The 21,520-nt window shown below is 40.9% G+C and overlaps 1 protein-coding gene across 1 annotated transcript in view; it reads left to right on the top strand.

Annotated features, from left to right (window-relative positions):
* The first annotated feature begins 17,738 nt into the window (after positions 1-17,738).
* Positions 17,739-21,520, top strand: part of LOC135498732 (centrosomal protein of 152 kDa-like) — a 43,866-nt gene continuing 40,084 nt past the window's right edge. Inside the window, exons 1-4 of the mRNA XM_064789120.1 lie at positions 17,739-17,948; positions 18,936-19,071; positions 19,627-19,775; positions 20,073-20,818. Of these exons, the coding sequence (XP_064645190.1) occupies positions 18,964-19,071; positions 19,627-19,775; positions 20,073-20,818 (1,003 nt within the window). The 5' untranslated portion in view covers positions 17,739-17,948; positions 18,936-18,963. The remainder of the gene's footprint in view (positions 17,949-18,935; positions 19,072-19,626; positions 19,776-20,072; positions 20,819-21,520) is intronic.

The raw sequence follows: 21,520 nt of genomic DNA, 5'->3' as shown, positions 1-21,520 counted from the left end.
TTGGAATAATGTCACTGTCATTTTGGATCTGACCCACATTATAGGCCTACTATACATGTAGCATGTTTTTTAACCAGGATGAATTCCTAACCGCCAAATATCTGACCAATTCTGTCCATCACAGCAAGAAATAGCATATCGTGTGGTTGTTGCTTGAATTACCGGTAACCATGGCAATGTAAAAAATGAAATTTGCCCATTTTTGAAAACTATTTTAAGTATACAAGTTACAAAGTATCCAAGCTGTTGATGTGCCAAATCTAAGTTCAATTTTTCATAAATTCTGGTTTACTCATTTTGGATCTGACCCACATAATAGGCCGGCTGTAGGAAAATTCGTCCCCGGATAATTCGTCCCCGGAAAACTCGTCGCCGGAAAATTCGTCCCTGGAAAATTCGTCCCCGAGGAAAATTCGTCCCCAGATAATTTGTCCCCGTGGATAATTCGTCCCTGGAAAATTCGTCCCTGAGGAAAATTCGTCCCCGGAATATACGTCCCCGAGGATAATTCGTCCCCGGAAAATTTAACAAAAGTTGAAAGTTTCTGACATTACTTTCTACTAGTAATAACTACTACCTATTCCTTTCGACTTTTCTCATTCAGTGTTATATCTCTATTTACTACCCTACTAGCTAGTTACCTACTCAACTTTTTTCATAGTATTAGTAGGTAGAGGTAGGCAGGCGAAATAAATTTTTTTTTCTTCAAATAAGTATTTTTACTGGTCAGAATGAAAGAAAAGCTCTAAATTCTTCAATAGAATATTTTGCCTGCCTACCTCTACCTACTATAAAAATAGTGGGGCAGGTAACTAGCTAGTAAATAGTAGGGTAGTAAAGAGAGATGTTACACTGAATGAGAAAAATCGAAAGTAGTATTTATTACTATACAGTCCATTGGACAAGACTTAAGGGTCTTAGAAAGTAAAGTCAGAAACTTTCAACTTTGTAAAATTTTCTGGGGACGAATTATTTTCGGGGACAAATTTTCCTAGGGGACGAATTATCCTCGGGGACGAATTATCCAGGGACGAATTTTCCTTGGGGACGAATTATCCGGGGACAAATTTTCCTCAGGGACGAATTATCCGGGGACGAATTTTCCTAGGGGACGAATTATCCTCGGGGACGAATTATCCGGGGACGAATTTTCCTGTAACCATATAGGCCTACATGTAGCATGTTTTTTAACCAGGATGAATTCCTAACCGCCATACGGTGAGCACAATGGCCCTTGACCATTGCATTTGTGTCCATCTTCCTGTGCGCCAAGAATGAATGAGAAATACCAAGAAACAAAATATCCAGGGGACCCTGAAAATATCAATTGGGCAAAATTTTGTTTTGAGGCAATATGAAAGGATAATGAAGACCAAATTTCAAAGAAATCTGACCAGTAGTGTGCCCTGCAATGCCCAAAATGATGCAGACAAAACATTTACGAATGGGCCGCAGCAGAATACGAAGTATTTGGGTTATCTGCCAAGTTCAAGTGAAATTGAATATGATTTGTAAAGGCAGCAGAAAGTCTTTTCTTTGTGAAGTATAATAGTCATCTCACTGACCTATTGTTGGCTTTGAAATCGTGAAGAATAATGTTGCATGAGGTCATCACCTGACCCAGTTGGCAACGGAATTTTTTCAATTTCTGCCCAAGAGATGATGAGATTGTTGATTATGTCCTATTGAAATTTGGTTTCCTTGTTCACCTGCTCTGCACCTCATGGCATTGATTGGAATAATTCAGGATTCTTAGAAGTGGGCGGCAAGTTTTTGCAAGATAGGATTCTTCATCCCTATTCATTGACATTGTATAAATGATTTGCTTTCAACTGTTTTAAAATAGTGTGGTCAGCTTGATGGCCATCGGTTGCGTTGATCAGTACCACGCCTGAGGTTTAATATCAAAGGTCGTATTCTGGTGGTCGTATTAAATACATGTATTGCAACTGACTTATGGACTGGATGTCAATGCCAACATGGCCAATGGACGGGTACAAAAATGGTACTCATTTCAGCAGCTCTCCTGTTTTAAATTTCTGTCGATTGGCACAGTATTAAAACATGGGCTTTTATTACTGGCAGGTCAAACACAGATTTGATTATGAGGGAAGTTTTCAGTGCACCCAAATTGGAATCGTAAATCAACTGCTCATGAAATTAGAAAAACTGATTTAAAAAAATACAAAATTTCTTTTTGTTTTTCCATCAAAAAACTTTATCTACGCAGTTTTCATTGTTTTCAGTCACTCGTCAAAATAAAATGTGCCATAATACCAAACTGTTACCGTACTTTTACGTTTGAAAATAGAATGCTCAAGGTAACTGGTACCGGTATTTAGACCATATCCACAACTCCGTGGATATGGTCTATTGTTTTTACTGAGCCGATCGCCAGGACCCGAGGGATGTGGTTTTCGACACGTATCTCCGAAACTGCCGCACGGAACGACCTGAAATTTGGTTAGGTTACGTTTCATAACCTGCTAACGAACAACGTGTACTTTATTTTTGCAGCCGTTGCTTACTTTTTTAGTTTTCGGGTGATTTTTGATGAAAATCGCCGGTTCTGAACCGTTCCGGTAATAGCACTGCCTCCCGCGTTTTTACCGATTAGGCAAGTTGCTCAACGTTGATCTGTCCCCGACCTGAACAGGTGGGAGCATACCCGCTACATTGAAGAGCCAACAGACATTTCGTCTACGCATTCTGGACTGGGTGAGTGCGAATTTTTCGTGATTGTAATCGCCCTCAAATTTGTGTTGAAACACTGCATCAGACAAAATTAACTCATCAGAGGTCAAGAAAAGGATCTTAAGAATATATATTCGCTGTTAGTTTGGGTGATTATAGGGAGCCCGTCCATCTTTTGAGGCAAACTTGTCATCCGAAAGTTTCCAGATCCCCGCAATGGCGGATATACATTCATCAAAAAAATTACGAATTCTGGCAAGTTTCATCAAACTGCAGTGCGCCTTAAAAACACCTAAGAATGTCTCAAAATCACCCAGACTCTACACATGAGATATACCTTCACTGAAAATAATTGCTAAAACCTCGCTTAACGTGTCGCGAGTGCTTAAATCAACAGTTTTGGAGATCGTTTTTCTGTACATCCTGCTCACTCCTGTAGAAATGTACAGTAAAGCACGTATACACGTGCAGTGTAAATGGACACACGAATGTACACACCTTCTGAAAATATTGTCAGCAAAGGTGATAAGTGTTTGTTCTGAATTATGACAATGAAATTCATAGACTATTAGCAGGTAGTCAGTGTCTGTTGGTCTGAATAATGAATGATAAAACTTCTGGTGAAGTGAAAATATTTCCTCGCTCTGTTTTACAGCCTGACGCAGTGACGGGGATGATCAGCATCTGTTCTGTTCTGCGACCGCATCAGTCACGGATATAGGAGCCTTGACCACGAGGAGCTGATGAGGCAAAGTCGTATAACCGTCTTAACCTTGACATCGGTGCAGTGCTGAATTTGCCGTCCGAAGACAAACCAGTATAATATTCCAGCCGTATTTCGTTCTTTTCACTGTAATACTTTTACTTCAAAAAGACTGAATAAATAAACCTACTGTGGCAGTTAGTTTAAAAAGATATTATTGCATTTTACGTTTTTACTCTTAGTGCTGATCGGTCATACCCCTCGGGCCTGGCCGTAACCTTGCATACTGGTTGTCTCGATGCCGTATGCTATGACCATGTATATATCTACTGGACTGGTTTGTTGCACCATGTCGAAGGAATTTTATGTAGAGATCAAGACACTTCCCTCGCATCACAATCTACACCTCAAAAGAATGGTTGTAAAAATCCTTGCCATGATTCCCGGTTGCCCCTATGTTGTGACCATGCATGCATCAATGGCCTGGGATGTTGCAACCTACACTTCAAAGGAATGCGAAGTCTAAATCACATTTATTTTTTGTCCCCAGGTTGTGACTTTCCTAACAGCAATTGCAGACCATATCCCTGGTGATAGTGTTTTGTCATCTTAAAAATGAGCACCAGGACAAAGCACCAAAAACCTGCCACTTAAGATCAGATCAGAAGTTACCTACGTGGTGCCAGTACCCACAAGTGCATGATTGACAACTAGATCATTTGAAGAAAAAATTGGCAGCAGAACCATGTGTGCATGGAGGGAGGTATTATAATATAAATACTGTGGAGACGCAATGTATTATTGGTCGTCCCAACATTGGGAGCTTTCATCCCCACCAGCCATATCAGATGGCCAACTGGTTTCCCTCACTCGACCAGAAAACTCCTCAAAAGATACGAAAGATGTTGAGATTCAGATTACATTTGCTTGTTGTCTGCTGGATTCTGACCATCCATATGCTGAGTTGTTGCAGTCCCAGAACCATCGCTAATTCTAGTATTTATGATGCACCTACTGTCACAACCTAATTCAGCTGGTTATTCAGGGTTACTTGCCTCTGATTTATCTGGTTATATCCTGGTGCAAACCTAATTTCTCAACATGACAAAATACTTTCACCAGGGATATGGTCTGCAATTTGCTGTTAGGCGAATTGCCCAATACTAGTTATATCTTGCGGCAGCTGATGCAGCCTGTCTTAATCTTGTTTCTGATTTAGGGCCAGATTTGTGGACATCTTATTTTAAGACCAGGCAATTACTGGCTATTCTGAGACCTATTCAATCATATCATGAGCATTTCTAACTCCTGAATAATAATAACTGGCCCTCCCGATGGGTAACGTTGCAAGCTGGAATACCGGTTGATTTTGAACTTTGGTAAAATTATTAGTAATCTAACACCCTTGCTTTGGTGTTTTTAAAAAAGGCTGTTTCATGTATTCTAACTAGAGCATTTGAAGAAGAAAAAATGCTGTTGAAAATAGTCCTGGCAATACCCGGAGGTATTTTGGTAGTGGAATTGGCTCATTCTGTAACACAATTTTGAGTGGCACCTTTCTTAACTGCTAGAGCTATGATGAACTTGAAACTTTGTACACATGACCCCCAGGTCAGGTGACCCCTGACATTGAATTTCGGTCTGAACTGATTCTTGACTTGGCCACCAAGGGGTCAGAAACTGGAAACCTAAAAAGTGTGATATCTCTCTAATGAGTTACTCGTTTTCGATAGAATTTTATGGTAGGTTCTCCTAGCAAGGATATCACATATCAGTCAAGGAGGATACCGCGGTGACGTCACATCACGTGATCCCGACCCATATTACTGATCGCTATGGCCAATCAGATTCAGTCTACTGACAGCAGCAGCACTGAACACATCTCCACGTCTCACTGTCTGGTGCGCTCCTGTACACAAAAACACCAATAGACATGAAATATTGCAATACCTAGTATGGATTCTTCCTGTGTAAAATAATATTTACAGAGCAGATTAACTTCCACGAATAAAAAAGACGTTTGGCGTGGCCAAAGTGCGGAAATAATGTCTCCGCTAAAATACACTACGAAATACACTAGGCAATGCACTACGCAATATACAGTAGAGATGCAGTTGAGTTTGTTATTGTTTTGACTTAGAAGCCCGCCCATATCATAATATATTCATGTATTCATGAAGTATGAACTCATTTCTGTCCCATACAACTCTAAGAACAGTCAATTTCTCCTTAAATCATCACCGCATCAAAATGCATGATCTTACAGGGGCGCTAACTCGACAAATAGAGGGGATCTATGGGGATCTATGCGAGTTTTAGGTCTTACAGGTCTCGAACTTGTAAAATCTGTAAACATGCCTCCAAATCCCATACTAATAATGAAGAGATTGCCCCATATCTGGGAGACTGTTTTAAACCATCGCTAATTTTGGAAGATCGGTGCCCGGCTATTTGGTTTAAAAAACCCTATTTTTCCCCATCAAAACAGCACTTTTCATTATTCAAATGATAGCTTATTGTCTGAAGACTTATTTCATAGCAGAAAAGTACTAATAACTCTGATTTGATGCGAAAAATCTAACTTTTTTGGTGACTTGATTTTCCCTTGGCCGTGGATCGAGTTTGTTTACAATATGCAGCGCCATCTTGGAAAAGCCGTGACGTCACCGCGGTATCCTCCTTGCATATCAGTCGGGTTTTTGATTTAACGTGATTTATAAAGGTCACAGAGGTCAAATGTCGTAAATTGGTCGTTTGAGTGTAACTATGGCACGTTTCTAAACTGCTAAAGCTATGAACTTGAAATTTGATACGCATGACTCTCTACATCATATAACCTCTGACACCGAATTTTGGTCTGATCTGAACCTCGACTTGGCCACCAGGAGGCCATTACTAAAAAAGGTAAAAAATGCAATATCTCGCTTTATAGTGCCTTGTTTTCGATGATATTTTTATGGTAGGTATTCCAAGCAAGGATACATCACTTATCCTACGGGTTTTTGATTTGCCCCTCCTCTATCAGCCTTGCTACCCGCAGCCAATTCAGCCCTGTGCCCATTCATGCCTTGCAGCCTTGTCTCTCAGGCACAATGATGACAATACATGACTCCCATGACTGAGGACAAACACTGCCGCTTGTCTGCATCCTTGAAAATCCTGGTGATTTATTATCAAGTTTGTTTGATAAATCTTTGGTCTAAACCATGATAAAATTGATATGATAGGAGTGAAAAGGTCAACGATGGAATAGAGTTGTATGCATTCTTGGCTGTTGGCTGCCCACACTGTTTATAGAACTGGTTGGCGGGAGTTTGACTGCATGTTTGAACTTCAAAGGGGCCGTCCATTAAAGTACGTATCGAGGAGGCGGCACCAGAGTATATGAGGTGCATACAGGTGGGAGAGGGGAGGAGATCTGTTCCTGCACTAAGCACCTTTGCAGTATATGCTGTTTGTTTTGCCATCTCGCAGTATTGACGCAACTGCAGCAAGATTATCCCACCGGAACCTTTATAAATGTGAAACTTCAACAATCGTGTTCCCCAAGTTCCCCGGATCTGAGTGCATAGTTTGAATCAGAACTTTATTGCATCCTTAGCAGCAAGGGAGCGATGTTTTGCTGGACGCACATGCGAGGGACTCGGAAAATTCAGAATACGAGATGACTCGGAACCTGGATTTGGCCGGCAATGCCTGTCTTTCAAGATTTTGCTTCTCTGAAATGACCATTTGGAATGCTATTGCTGATCACTGGTGCACCTGCATCTGTACATTGAGTACAATTAAGCCTTAACTGCCACCTTCACAAAATTGCAATGTGCAGCTATGCGTTATATTCACCATTGAGTTTCATTGAAAAGATTGTCTGCTACGCAATTTTCCCATCTACTGATAGATGGCGCGCAGGGCCAGGTGATCGTTTCTATGACGATTTCGGGGAATATAACTCTTCTCTGTTTCAAGCTACAGTCTTTTGTAATCAGAAAATTCTAAAATTAAAAAAATATATATTCGGCAGTTAACTTAAAGGGTTTAAAAAGTTTTGCCTGTGCAGAAAGACTTACAGCTAGAACAGGAACTTAGTATCGTTTTTGAGCTGTATGGTCCGAGTAGGAACCGATGACGATCCAAGGACCATATCATACTGTGCACGTATCGTGCAATGAATTTTTGTGATACGGTCCGAGGGAAACCAGCACACGACCCGCAAAAAGTCATAGTACTGTCCGATAAAATATATATTACGAGCTGATAGAAATCCAAGTACGATTCAGGCTTGCTGTATAAGACTATGAGGACAATACGATACGACATGAATGAAGAGATCTCTGCATGTAGCCTAAGTATCGGCTGAATACTGCACAACATTATGATACCATACTATCCGACATTGTTTACATATTTTCCACGCAAATTTCAACCAGATCCATGGCGACTTGGTTGAGGTTCAGCATATCACCGGATCGGTCTTGATCTCAACTGATGGACTCACCTATAAATAGAATACCATGACGTACAAGAAATCCCCAAAATCTGGGGACATACATTCAATATCCCGCGGAATTCTGTCAGACAAAATGAACCAATCAGAACTCTGAACATAATGAGGACAGAAAAGTAAAAATCAAATATGCTTTTTTGGAAGGTTGGCTTGCAATATGAACTACATGCAGTGATATCAAGATATGAGCTCTAAAACCAGTCAGCAAAGTTTGTTGTGCATTTGTTTGGAATTGAAATGTACTAAGAAACTATAATATCGGGCATCGCGGGGGGGGGGGCTAGAGCATACTGATTGGTAGACTTGAGTACGATACCATACGAGCCGATGGTGGTAGAGATGATTGAATTTTTTTATCAGGAACCGCAAGACTACGTGTGGAATATGATCCGAGGTCAATTAGGATTAGGGTATGGTCCGAAATTTAACACAAACCGAAAAAATATCAAGTACGACATGACGATACGAACCGATGGGATTTAGGTGACAATATGCGGTTCGTACTGCGATTTATCAGGCCCACATCGGATAGCACAGCGCTAGGACACCACCAGTGTACGATTCGACGACGGTACGACATGATACCTACTTCTGGTACTACATTGTAGCTGTTATAGTGTTGAATTGGTCCCGAGCAGCAGAATTGCTTTACAAATGCCAAGACAATATGCTATGGGCACTGTCTGTTTTGTGGAACAGGTTGGAACCTCAGTTTCAAAGTGCATAACACTGTCGCAATGAAGTTTTCAAAAAATTTCAAAACCCACACCTAATACTATTCACTGGTAAGCTCTCACTCAGTGACAGTGAGGATGTTTTCAAGCAGGTTCCGCTTGCATTATGGTTTCATTGGGTAAAAGTCTGACGCCATTCATTGAAAAATTGGTAATTGAATTTTAAAAAATTCCAAATTTGTCAAAATAGAGCATTACAATTACCTAGTTTCAGTGAAGTTGCATTCAAAATAACTGCACGACAGCATTGGATATGACTGCATTTCTATTTTCCTTACCCACCATGAAGTTCATACCCCTTGCCAATATTGACTTGAGTGAGAGCAGAGGAATTCCTTTACAAAAGCCAAGATATCACAATGGAAATGCTTGGACTGGCTCATCTGGAGCAGGTGGGGGCTGAATGGGGTCCAGATCAATAGGGAAGCACAATCAACATCAATGACTTTTGTTAAGTCTTTTATTTATATTTGTGCACCTTTGTGGACAGGATAAATCAGGGGTTGTGGTTGCATTGTAATGTGGACGCATGTATAGTGCGTCCGAGGCATACACTGTGTTGGCCTAAATTTGGTCAAGTTGGGATGGATTTAGAAAGCAAGAGGTTTTCATGCTGAGTTGAACAAAGCATGTGTGAATAATCTGTACAAGTGTTAGCAAAACCATTGCCAACTTGGAATGAAGTGGATGACTTAAAGGGCTTCAAGTTGGCTTGAACAAGAATTTACACTAGATTTGTATTCAAATGGATTGTGTTTGTAGTTTAAGCTGTGCTGGATGGACCTAACTTGACTAATCACATGCAAATTACTAGTTTGGAGGGAATTTTCAATAGTCTCTTCAGGTTCAGGGCGGTTAGTAGCAGGTCTTTTTTGAATTGTGACCCCAGGACAACAAGTGCTGCTCAGTCGGACTTCCATCATGGCTCCTGGTTGATATGGGATTTTGGCATGACTGCGCATTGGATTTAGCTGGATTTCTTAAAATACAGTTGTGATATGTAGATATCTTGCGGTGAGTGTTTCGAAACTTTTCCATTTGTTTAAAGTGATGTGTTTTGGTCGGTTGTGCTGAAGAATGTTTCCAGAGCCTTCCGTCATCCTCTTTTGTTTGATGTGCATGATTGTGCTGTGGTATTTTTCATGATTTCTTCCCAAAATGCTTGGAATTGACCATGATGTGATATCACTCAATAATTAAGTGTAGTTTTTCTAATGCTATCTTGTTCAAGCCTCCAAGGGGTGTTATTGTGTGAGCCCTTCAACAGAATCCTGCAGCTTGCTTACGGTTTATCCATGCATGGACGGCTTCACGTCAACAGAGGTGGCAATTTTCTTCATGTTCAGCCCTGCATTTACCAATTATGACTTTGGCTTGATGACATAATGGATATTATATAGACCATGTACATGTAGGAAGTATTATTTTGCCAGTTAAACACTGTCTTGGTGGTCAGGAGTAAATGAGTTTGCCAGGAAGATTTTGCACTGAAGCATATACATTGTATATCCATACTTATTGTTCACTTACTAAAAATACTTCCTATTTTCCCCATGTCTGAATCTTAGAATGAAGCTGACCATATGGAAAGGAAACAATTTTCAAATTAGAATTGTTGTAATATCAATTACTGTGTTGAAGTAAAGTTATCATGCGGTGAAGTGGTATGGTTGTTTCCTTGCAAGTTATGGCAATGCTCCCATTCAAATATAGTCCAATATCTACATTGTAAAAGAGGGCTTCTTCTCGTTAACCACCAAAATGTGTCTTTTTACCCTTCAAAGTGAAACCAGGAGCATTGATAAGAGACCCTCCAAAAAGGATGTGATGTGTGATCCTTGAAAATCCAATTTGGTGATAATATGCAATGAAAAGATACTGCAGGTGTTCACACTTTTAGTGCCTGTACGTAAGGCCTGAAGTGTAATATGCCTATAACTGTCATGACTGTAACACACCCGCCTCACCGCGGCTAGTAGTGTCGACCCAGTATTTTCGAGGAGTTAGAGAAATAACATTATTTTGATAAGCGCCTCGCTCCATTACATCAGGTGTTGTCAGGCCAAATACCTGCAAACAGCTAAGAGAATCATATCAGTCATTCCAGTGTCTCCAAAGGTTCGCTCTGACGTCATCAAACAAAGCTAATTTGTTTTAGAATATTTTCTCAATATTTGTTTGGATTGATGATTCAAGGATATGATAATAAATCAATACCGTCATGTGTACAAATTACAAGATCTGGACAGACATGTTAACTCTTTTCACCAACAATGGTTGCACTGATCCAAACATATTCCAACTTTGATCACCCAATCTCATGTTCCCAGGAGAAAACCCCTAATGAGTCTAGAGGAAATCTTATGTTTGATTGTAAAGCAAATATAAATTAATGTAAGCTGACACTAAAATTTGGGATTTAATTGTACCTCTGTAGGTTGAGCAGCCTGTCTTATCCTCTAGTGGTTGATGGGTTGATTTTGGGCGGTTTGTATTTTTGGTTTCTTGGAGCAAATCTATCTTCTATAGCTTGGGAGTCTTCAGTTTGAGTTGAAGAAGTCCGTTAATTACAAGCTTCCTGCTATGTCACTCAAGACATCTGTACTGCCAATCATTATCAGCACATGGAATGTTTTGTCATTATATGTATGTGTTCATTGTCATCCAACTCGGCTGTAATCAGTGTTTGCTTCTAGATCGAAATTGTTTGCAAAAGGAATCTGTTCCCGATTTTTCTGAATTTGCATTGTGTCAAAATATGTAATCAGTTCTTGATGATAGTTCTGATATTTGATAGTTTCTTGTTCTGCTGTCAGCTGTGGATTGCTTTTGTGGTTATCTTGTGTTATCCTGATGGACCTACTGGATCGATGTACATGTAGGAATTTCTGTAAGAAGTACGTCTATGTGGCTATTTTGTTGTGTTGTGGAGAATAAACTCATGTCTTCCATCTGATATTTTTAGTCTTACATTTACATAACTACATTTTCAAAGTGCAACTGTAGAGGAGTATCTTTCCCACACACCATGATGGTCTTTGCACTGAGTGATAGTCTTATGATTAGGTGGAATACCAACTTTTCTGATATTTAGGATAATGTCTATCAAAAGTCGGTGGAGAACAGGGCCATGTATGTATTATCCAGAGCATATTCCTTTGTGTCCGAACTCAGGATAAGAAGTATTTTTGGTGTGTACATTGGCAGATAACAAACAATTACATTATTAAGGTGTGAGACTATGGTATTGGCATGTTTTGTTCCTGCAAGAGGCAATGCTCTTTTGTTTAATCTGATGTTCTTAAGTTTTCTCAGTCCTGCTAGTTTTAAAATTCAATGGTTGCATTAACACCTCATTGTTTAAACCTTGCTGATGTGTAGTTGGGTGGTGATTCACCGATTACAGGGTTTTGTCTCAAAATACGTGTAATTACGTGTAATTACAGGCCCTTTATGATCCACAGGTTCAATTAGTGGAGGGGGAAGTTGATGGTGCCAAGCTTAGGTTAGATGAGGAAATATTGGGGACAGTTTGTTAGAATGAGGAGATAACTTGGACAGTTTGCAATGTGTTTTACTACTGGCTAATTGTTTTAGGAAAAGATGGAGGCCCTAATTAGTTGTTAATGAATGTTGCTTGTGGAGGTACAATTGGCTGTCACTAAACATCTGTGGCTATGGTCCTTGAAATTGTCAGTTGATTCCTAGATTTGGTTGGTCACACACGAAGAAGATAAAACATCGGCCTAAAGTGAATGAATGCACCAAACCAGGAATTATCCATTTGTTCATTCGGTCTCGGATATGAAATAAGTCCAACAATACCAGGAATATTTCGATTTTGGGAAGTTTATTGGCCATGCACGGACAGTATTTCATGGTAGGTAGGTCTTCACGCTCTATTTGATGGTGGATGTTAGTCATACCTGGGCCCTTACCCTGGCACAAGATCCGTTGAGTGTTGATTGGACTAGTCATTACACAATGGAGCCGCCTGTCTTTTTGCACTTTCCGTTACTTACCGCCTACTCTTTTTCAGGATTTTACAAATTTTACGAATAGAAAAAAGAGAGAATTCAAATAATATTGTGTACCTTTTTTACCTATTTATGCCATTTTGTGTACCTTTTTTCCGGTACCTTTTTTTTCCGGTACCTTTATTTCCAGTACTTTTTTTCCTGTACCTTTATTTTGATACCATATACCGAAATTTTCAATGATCTTAATGTATTGTTGGAAGTCTAAATCATTTATTACAAGTTAATACATGTATATTCATATGAAACCTAATAAACTAAATAATTCAGATGAGCAAAAAATGTCTGTGGGATCAGCTTTGGGTGAACTGTGACCTTGACCTGTGACCCGGACATCAATGTCAGATTCCCCATCATCTAGGTCCTAAATCATCGTCAGAGTCATCGAAGTGGTGAAAAATTTGATCCAATCGTCGTAAATTCCTCACCATCTCGGAGCCAGACTCACTTGAGCGCTGTAGAAAGATGCAACTGGTGACCTTGCTGCACAAAAACAAAGGCAATCCAGTGATTCCCCCTCATAATTCCCTGACACCAAGTATAGAAACTGACATACAGTAGAACCTCTCTCAGCGGACACCTCTGCCAGGCGGACACCTCTACATTACGGACACGTCCGGCCAGTCCCGATTTTTTCTAAGTCATTTCAAATTACAAAAACCTCTGTACGGCGGACACCTCTCTATTCCGAATTGCGGACAGGGCGATAGCCAATTTTTGGTCCAATTCCCTCCCAATTACGGACAGTAGGCAAAAAACAATGGTTTCCCGCGTGCGCTTGGAGAGTCAAGTAGGCCCGACAGGTGTGATATTTGCGTAATTAATCAACGTAATTACCCCATGGCATTGTGTTTTTGTATCCTAATTAAGCCGCGGCATTTGTTTACTCATCTTTTCAACTAATCACATAGGCTTATTGCATGTATTGTGTCAACGGACACTCATAAATCCACGCGGTTTTGTCAGTGTTGCGGCGAATATGCGTTAGTAGAGAAATTAGAAAAAATTAATTATTAATCAAAGGTGGCTGATGGACAGAAATTATGGTTTTTTTTTCACACATTATGACATGTCGAGAAGATTTCGCAATACAAGGGGCACCTTTTACTAGAGAGATTATTCACGCTCTGAGTTCCAAAGTAGCCCACGTCATTCAACGCAACATCACAAGCAAATACCGATCAGCCAACAGGTTTAAAGTTTCTACGCTAGATGTCGACACAGAGAAAACCAAGACCTGCAAGGCGGGAACTTCAAATCCACCTATCGGACGATTTGGCATAACCTCTCTAGTGCGGACACCTCTCTATTGCGGACACCTTGGCCCAGTCCCATGGGTGTCCGCAATAGAGAGGTTGTACTGTATTTCATTTCATATTTGGATAGCCAAGTGCATTCACTCAATGATCACTGTGTACAAGCGCGTCATAAGCAGAGCCTGCTATACTAACAACAGGAAGAAAATTCCAATGGGCCAGTTCTTTCTTGTAAGCTCATATGGTGGACAAGTGCACATGTATATTAATAACGACAGGGTATAGCCCATTGAAAAATAACGGATTTGCATTGATATACCCTTTCGTAACAAAAACAATGTGATCAATGGACTCTACTTCCAGGAGTCTGAGGAGATATAGCATGCTCGTTTGTACATTGTGATGAAATGAATACGATAATGTAGCCGGGATTTCCAAGTGGGTTATTCCAGCCGTTTTAAAGGACATCGTCGATATGGCTGTTCAGGGCAGTTGTGGCGGCTCGTAGCAAGGCAGTTCAAGGCCGCAATGGCTCTATTGGGTTATACAGCATCTTCAGATGCACCAAAGCTGCATTTGTGAGTCTTATTTGTTAATGCACCTCTTGGACCATTTTGAGGTATTACATTTAGATGCAATATATCATCATTGATAGATACAAGTATCGTTAAAGTAATTTTGATACTGTATTCCCAAGATTGAAAGGACAAACATAAAAGATGGTTCATGAAGTATCAAATTTATAATATTGGTAGACATTATACTTCAGGCAGAGCTAAAATCTTCTCTCTTAGATTGTGTCAATTGGGGAAACAAATATTGTGGCCTGGCAAGAACAGATTGTGCCTTCAGCCTTGTGGTACATGCTTCCTCCTTATCCCCATATAAAAGGTGTCATAATTGCCAAATAATGGCCATGATCACTCTGTGCTCAATGATAAAAATCCCAAACAACAGAAATAAATCCACTGATTGCACTCCATTGTGCGTTATGGAAGTAAGGTGGGGACAGATTTCTTGTGGGGACAACAACTTTGGTGTACACTGGCTGGATAATGATCCAGTAGTGATTATAAAAGATTTGAATTAGTTTGCCTTTGTTGAACAGGCTGCTGGTCCCAAGGCAGATTAGCAGCTTTTATTTGGAGGTCATGAATGAGGCTTTGTCCATGACTTTTGTCCTGATTTCCTACCTGATTTTTGCAATGGCGCCCGTCAAAATGCAAGGACTGATGATGGGGATTCCTCTGAGAGTAAGACCTTTTTGAGTGAAACAATAAGGTACCACACAATTACAAACCACCCGTACCCTATTACGCCATAAATGGTTATCATCGCAGGTCACAGCAACTTGCAAGTGAACATAAAACCCAGCAAATACAGTTTACCAGCAGATGGGAGAGTCTTTTGTCACGAGACACGTGGTACCTGCGATTTAAATTGCTAAAATGCTTGGCACCTAAAAGTAGAGCCTCATTGGTCTGCCACATTTTCAGCATGAAATGAGTGATCTTGATGAGGCTGCACAATGAACGACAGTTGCAATATAAGTACAGGTACAGAAGAAAGCAATAGCTGAGAGTTACACATATATTTTGAGTTGACATCATGGACAAACATGCAATAATACCTGTCATTTGATATGAGAGAATGTAATATCCATAATTACATGTATGTATTGTAAAGTGGAGTGATCACACTGACATGACTGAAATCCCATCAATTCCCTTAAGATTATCATTTGGAGAGCTGTTACTACGCCACATGAAGAGACAACGTCCTTCTTTTTTTTGAACTTAGTGATTTAGATTTAGCTCTCCAACTTCAAAGCCAATTTAGTGCACCTGCAATTTTCATATGTGAAAGCCTGGAATCAAGTACCATTCAGATGTAAAAAAAACTGGGGGTGTAGCTCTCAGACCTGGACAATTGGCTATTCCAATACCACTTGGCAGGTACAACATTCATGTTCATGTATCACTTGCTGTGAAGGTGTCAGAGTATGTACAGAATTCTGCCAACTTGAGTTGAACTGCGCTTTCAGTTTGGTTCAAAATCAACCCCCAGTGGAGTGGGCATTGTGCGTTTGTTGTGATTACACTGGAGGGCCTGAGGGGTTGGTTGAGGTCTTCATGGCCGGGTTGTTACCATGGATAATAGGCAAGTCTGGTACTGTTCACACTTTAGTGAGACTTTGGAGAAAGGGCTTGTGACGTTTAGGCTTTGCTTTACGTGTGTGCAGCCCATTGGTAAGTCCTGGAACTCGGTGCATTTGGGAGGGTAGGCCTATGCTCTTTCTTGTTGATTCTTGAGAATGAACATCGTACTGTCTCCAACACATCCAGACCAAGTTTGTCGAACTAAGGAGAGAACGGATAAACTGGAGATTTTTTATATTGCTTTTAAAAATAGATTGAGTAAATTCTTGAGAAGTTCATGTTGGTCAACGGGCAAGTATGATTTGAACTGGTAAAACGCTGCAATGTGGCCTTGAGAAGTTCTACTTGAGTCAACTGGCAAGTGCCTGGGATACATGTTATTTACATGAAGGCGATCAGATTCTGGTGATGCCTGGTCTCACTTGTGGAATTCTCGCTTATATCTGCCGCCCGGTGCTGGCCAAGATGCAACAAGTGTACTGGTGCTCTTTACAATGCGTATTGAGTGAGGGATGCAAGCTTTCCACGGATCAGCTGCAGTATAGGATACCAATTCAAAAGTGTTTCTAACTTCTGTCCAGGAAAATAGAAATTGAATATAAATTACACAGAAAATAGCTATTTCTTACATGTAGTTTGTGTCACTGCATGGCTCAACACTACATAATACATATGCTGAAGCAAAACTTAACAAAATGGGCAAAGTGCCTAATTGTGAAGTGCTGTGATAATGTGGGCACCTGGGCAAATTGCTGTCATCACTTGGTAGTTTGAATGTTCAAATGTGTAAATTGCAGTAAAGACAAAGTTGACTGTATGCTGAATTTTGAGAGATTCAGACATTCTGCTTTGTGCACAGTAGTCTTTTAAACATCAGGGCCAAGAGGGCACCATGCTTACTGCTGTCTGGTATTAAAGCAGGCAGGTCACTTTTGCATTATGCCAAGTCTGAAATTTGGGGATGATATGGCTAAACAGCGTTTAAGTGCTGGCATGTGTCCACTTCCTGTGCGAGAGACGAGCCCTGCACTGCCTTGCTCCGCCTCAATGTAGTGCATTGTGGAAATTAGTTCTGTGATCACCAAAAAACCTGAAAAATCTGTCCTTGCCAACTGATTTAAATTTTCTGGGGTCATATTTGAAGATGAATTTTGCCTATTCAGGATGACATTCCATTTCCACAAGAGGTGAAGGTGGTTACGTGTAGATAGGTTCTTAAAGGGGAACCCAAAGAATAAAAGGCAAGCATCAAACAATAGGAACAATATGGTGGCTGGTTCAAACTGATTCAGAGCAGAACCCATTTTTATCTCATATTTCAAGAGAAGAAGGTCACAGATTACCATCAGAATTGGCGGTTCAGAATGTTCCCCTTTAAGGTTAAGGGAAAACGGTTTCTGAAGATAATGTGAGATATGGTTTATAATAGCAGTGCAGACCAGCATACATTTGTTACAATACTGTCATTGGCTCCATTCAGCTTTGCCAGACAATAGTGCCAGAAGTTTTCAGCATGCCACAAACAATACATGTACCTCAAGATCTTCAAGACACCTTGTATTGTATCGAATGTGACATGCTGTAGTTTCTCAAAATGGATATGAAAAGTGCGACACATTGGTTTTGTAATGTTGTTTTATGGACCATTTTCTAAAATGGCTAACCTGGCCCCCTAAATTCTTTTGGAGTATTCTCAGGCGCATTTGCTTTTGACTGTATTTATAGTCAGGACTTGGTCGTTCAGCTGCATGATGCATGAACAATCATGAATTGGTCTTCGTTGCACTTTCATCTTTAAAATATTCATGATGGAACTTGGAGGGAACTTTTGTGCTGATCACTTTCCCTGTCTTCAATTGAGGTGCCGTGTTTTCATATTTTGTTAAGGTCCATTGGAGTAACTCGACATAGGAATGTTACTGGAAGTCTTGTGTAGTTATCTACTTTTCAGGATGTTCCAGAGGGTTTTGATTAATACATGATTTGCTGTGGCTTTCTGCGGCTTCCTTTGCACCAATTATGTATAATATCATGCGTTTGAATTGCAGCGTTGTTACTGTAATTGCATCATGATGTCGTCAAACTGGTATTTCACTCAGTCGAGTATTCAGTCAAGTGTGTACGTCATGACTGGTCCATCCTAGTTACAATGTACTAATCAGTCCGGTCTCATCCATCTGCATCTGGATCATTTTGTTCCGTCTACATACATATTAGGATTAAGCTTAAAAAGAGCAACGAGGTCTCAAGTGGACTAAAATTACGTCTGCACTCTGTTGGCATGAGCAGTCAATCTTTTTTTGGCTCACGGTAGGGGAGTCTATACAACACCGTCGTCGTCGTCATCTGTATCCTGTTTCAAAAACTGGCACTTTTCTAACCACTAGAGCTATGAACTTGAAACTTTGTACACATAACACACCCTCCCCCCCCCCCCCCCCCCATGTCAGTTGACCTCTGACTCTGACTGTTGGTCCGATCTGATTCTCGACTTGGCAACCAGGGGGCCAAAAGTTAAAACTTAAGAAGTGCAATATCACGCTGTAGTGACTTGTGCTCAATGATATTTAGTGATTTGTTTTTGATGATATTTTTGTGGTAGGTACTCCAAGCAACGATACATCACATGCCGTACCGACTTTGGTTTGACCTATAGCAGGTTTCTTAACCAGGATGAATTTCTAACCACCAAATATCTATACGGTGAGCACAATGGCCCTTGACTGTTTCATTATATCGTGCGTGAGTGACGTAGATGCATGGGTTGATGAAAACAATAGTAGTACATTAAATTGTTGCAAAAAAGAAATTCCTTAAATTTTATGGATTTTCATCTTTGTTTTTGCAGGTTTTATTGTCGTAGCTGAGTGACGTCAATGCATGGGAAAATGGAGCCGGGGAATAGTATGTACTTTGATGCGCAAGCCCTGCAGGACCAGGATGAGGCCGAGTTACTCAGGGAGGAAGAGGAACAACAAAAAGAGGTCAGTGCAGTGTCCCCTCCCCTGTCTACCCCAAAAGTTGTTTTACATGTATTTCAAGAGTGATTCAATCATAAAAAAAATGGTGCCATGAAAATTGTTTTGGTAAAGAACCTCTGAAAGACGACCAATGTTTGCTAAGACAAGAGAGGATTTCCTTTTTCCCTCCTTAAATGGCTTAATTTTGACAGTAGAAATGGAAAGATAGATGCCTCAGCTCTCTGTTGAAAAATGATTTTTCATGTTCAATTCTCGATAGATCTTTGGCGCAGCAAACACATTATGAGGAGGCTGTGGTTTGACTTGAAGAAAGACACCGCTGTTTGGTCTTTGTGTCCTTGAGCATAACACTTGATTCTCTCCAACCAGGTGTATACCGAATGGCCTGGGAGGTTAACCCAGGATGAACCAGCATCCTATCCAGGGGTAGTGAGTGATACCCCTAATCGCTCAGTTGATAAGGCTGCAGAATTAAGGATAAGCTCTAGCTCTGCTGAGCCTTTTGCAGATCAGGCCACAGCTAAGCAGGCTTTAAACTTATTATGTTTGCTACTTCAGCTTCAAGAACGCCTTGCGGCAGAATTTGACGACTTGATCGACGATGACGAGAGCGACTCGACGGATGTGACATCATCAGGAGAGATGGATAGTTCACATAACGTGACGGGGGAGTCCGCAGTGCAAGTGGAGGAACAGAAAAATGAGAAGTAAGCTACAATGATTTTTTTTTTAATTTGGTGGAATCGTTAGACATGTGAGAGTGCTGAAGGAGTGGTTGTGTGTTTGAATCGGATCATGTGTGGCTTCATTCAAGAACCTGAGTATAACTAAGTAGTGGGGCCCCATTCGGAATTTTATTGTGCACATCCAATGGAGCACTTGCCGTACTCGTGTTTTTCTAACCTTGAATTATTTCGTTGCCTCCATGCTGGTGTAACTTTTCCACTGGACAAAATGTGAGCAGTCCATCTAAGCTTTGCTAAGCATTTTCATCTTATTTCCAGAGTTCCCGATCAACAGACAGATGGTTGGCCGGCCCAGGGCAAAGGGTCATCTCAAGAACAAGAATTAGTCTCACCTGGGCACCAGATGAGCCCCCGATATCAATATCCAGACTACAACATGCGCCCTCAGAACTATTATGATTATCAGGGCGAACTGCACGGAAATTATCCCCATGGAGAAAACCTGGAAAATCATGTAGAATGGGAGCAGCAGCGGTCCCCATACGGGCCAATAGGGGGCGAGTACATGTACGATCATGGAAAAGATGGCCACCAGGATTATCAGGTTGCGCATATGGCGCCGATTCACGAGGAATATGCCTACCAGGAGGGTTACGATCAACCACAATATATGAATGGTCCCGGATACTATCCCGATGGTTACTATCCAGATGGTTACCACGGTTATGGCACCAGTGATGGACATTATATGAGCTCGCAAGAAAGCACGTTTAGTCCCCATCACGAGTATCAAAGTCATCCAGAACAGTTTCCGGAATATCCGACGGACATTAATCATAATTCACCCCATTCTGCACCATTCTCGCCCAAAAATTACGATGGTTCATCGCCGCGAGCTGCTCATCTTGTAAACAGTGCTAAAAGTCCCAAAGATTTGGAGAACTATAAAGTACAGTATGTGCAACAGACTCAGGCTGATGGGAAACAGGAAACGGGTGAGATACAGGAAGCGGATAGTAAGGAAAGTAAGAAGGCCGAGACGGATAGGCAGTTTATTGAACAAGGTAAGTTAAGGCCACCCATTAAAGACATTGTTTGTTTGATGTAGCTTTCGTCTCCAGAAACTTTAGGGCAGGCAAGCAGCCAAATATTTGTTTTTTTGGCAAACATTGAGAAAAAAATGCAAAAAATTTGGCGGAAATTTTCGGCAGTTTTTCGTCCTTGCTGACTGAATTGGAGTTGATTTGTTTTCTTTGAGAGGTGTCTGCAGGGGTCATTATAAATGTGGGCAGTCCCCCTGCATGAGCAGTCTACCGGGGTTTTGTCAGGGGTATTTGCAGGCGGACCAAATATGCAAATGAACTCCTGATAGCAGGGGTGTTTGCCGGGGTATATATCAGTTTTGCTGGAGGTCCATTGCAGGGGTGTTTACAGGGGTATAAGACCATGTCAAAGGTTCATGATCTTTTGACTTTTTGTTTTACCTTGCCCCTGACATCCTGAGGTGTTGCACTCTGCAGACGAAAGGAAAAATGTTCATTAATGTGCTGTGGGGTTTTTATTAGGCCAAGTTGGTAGAGTAGGCCTATTTGCAATCACAAGCAGGGCACCGGGCCGACCTAGCCACGGACTAGCAGATCCATGCCCATGGTGATCTGGCCCAATGAGCCAGGGCTCAGCTAAGCCATGAACTCACCTCCCAAATCAAGTAGGCCTGTAGCAAAAGCAGGGTAGGTCCCTGACCAACTGTACAATACATAAATGAA

Source organism: Lineus longissimus, chromosome 14 (genome assembly GCF_910592395.1).
Source record: "Lineus longissimus chromosome 14, tnLinLong1.2, whole genome shotgun sequence".
Classification (NCBI taxonomy): Eukaryota; Metazoa; Nemertea; class Pilidiophora; order Heteronemertea; family Lineidae; genus Lineus; species Lineus longissimus.
The sequence above is the reverse complement of the archived record's forward strand: the minus strand, read 5'-3'. Positions and strand labels throughout refer to the sequence as shown.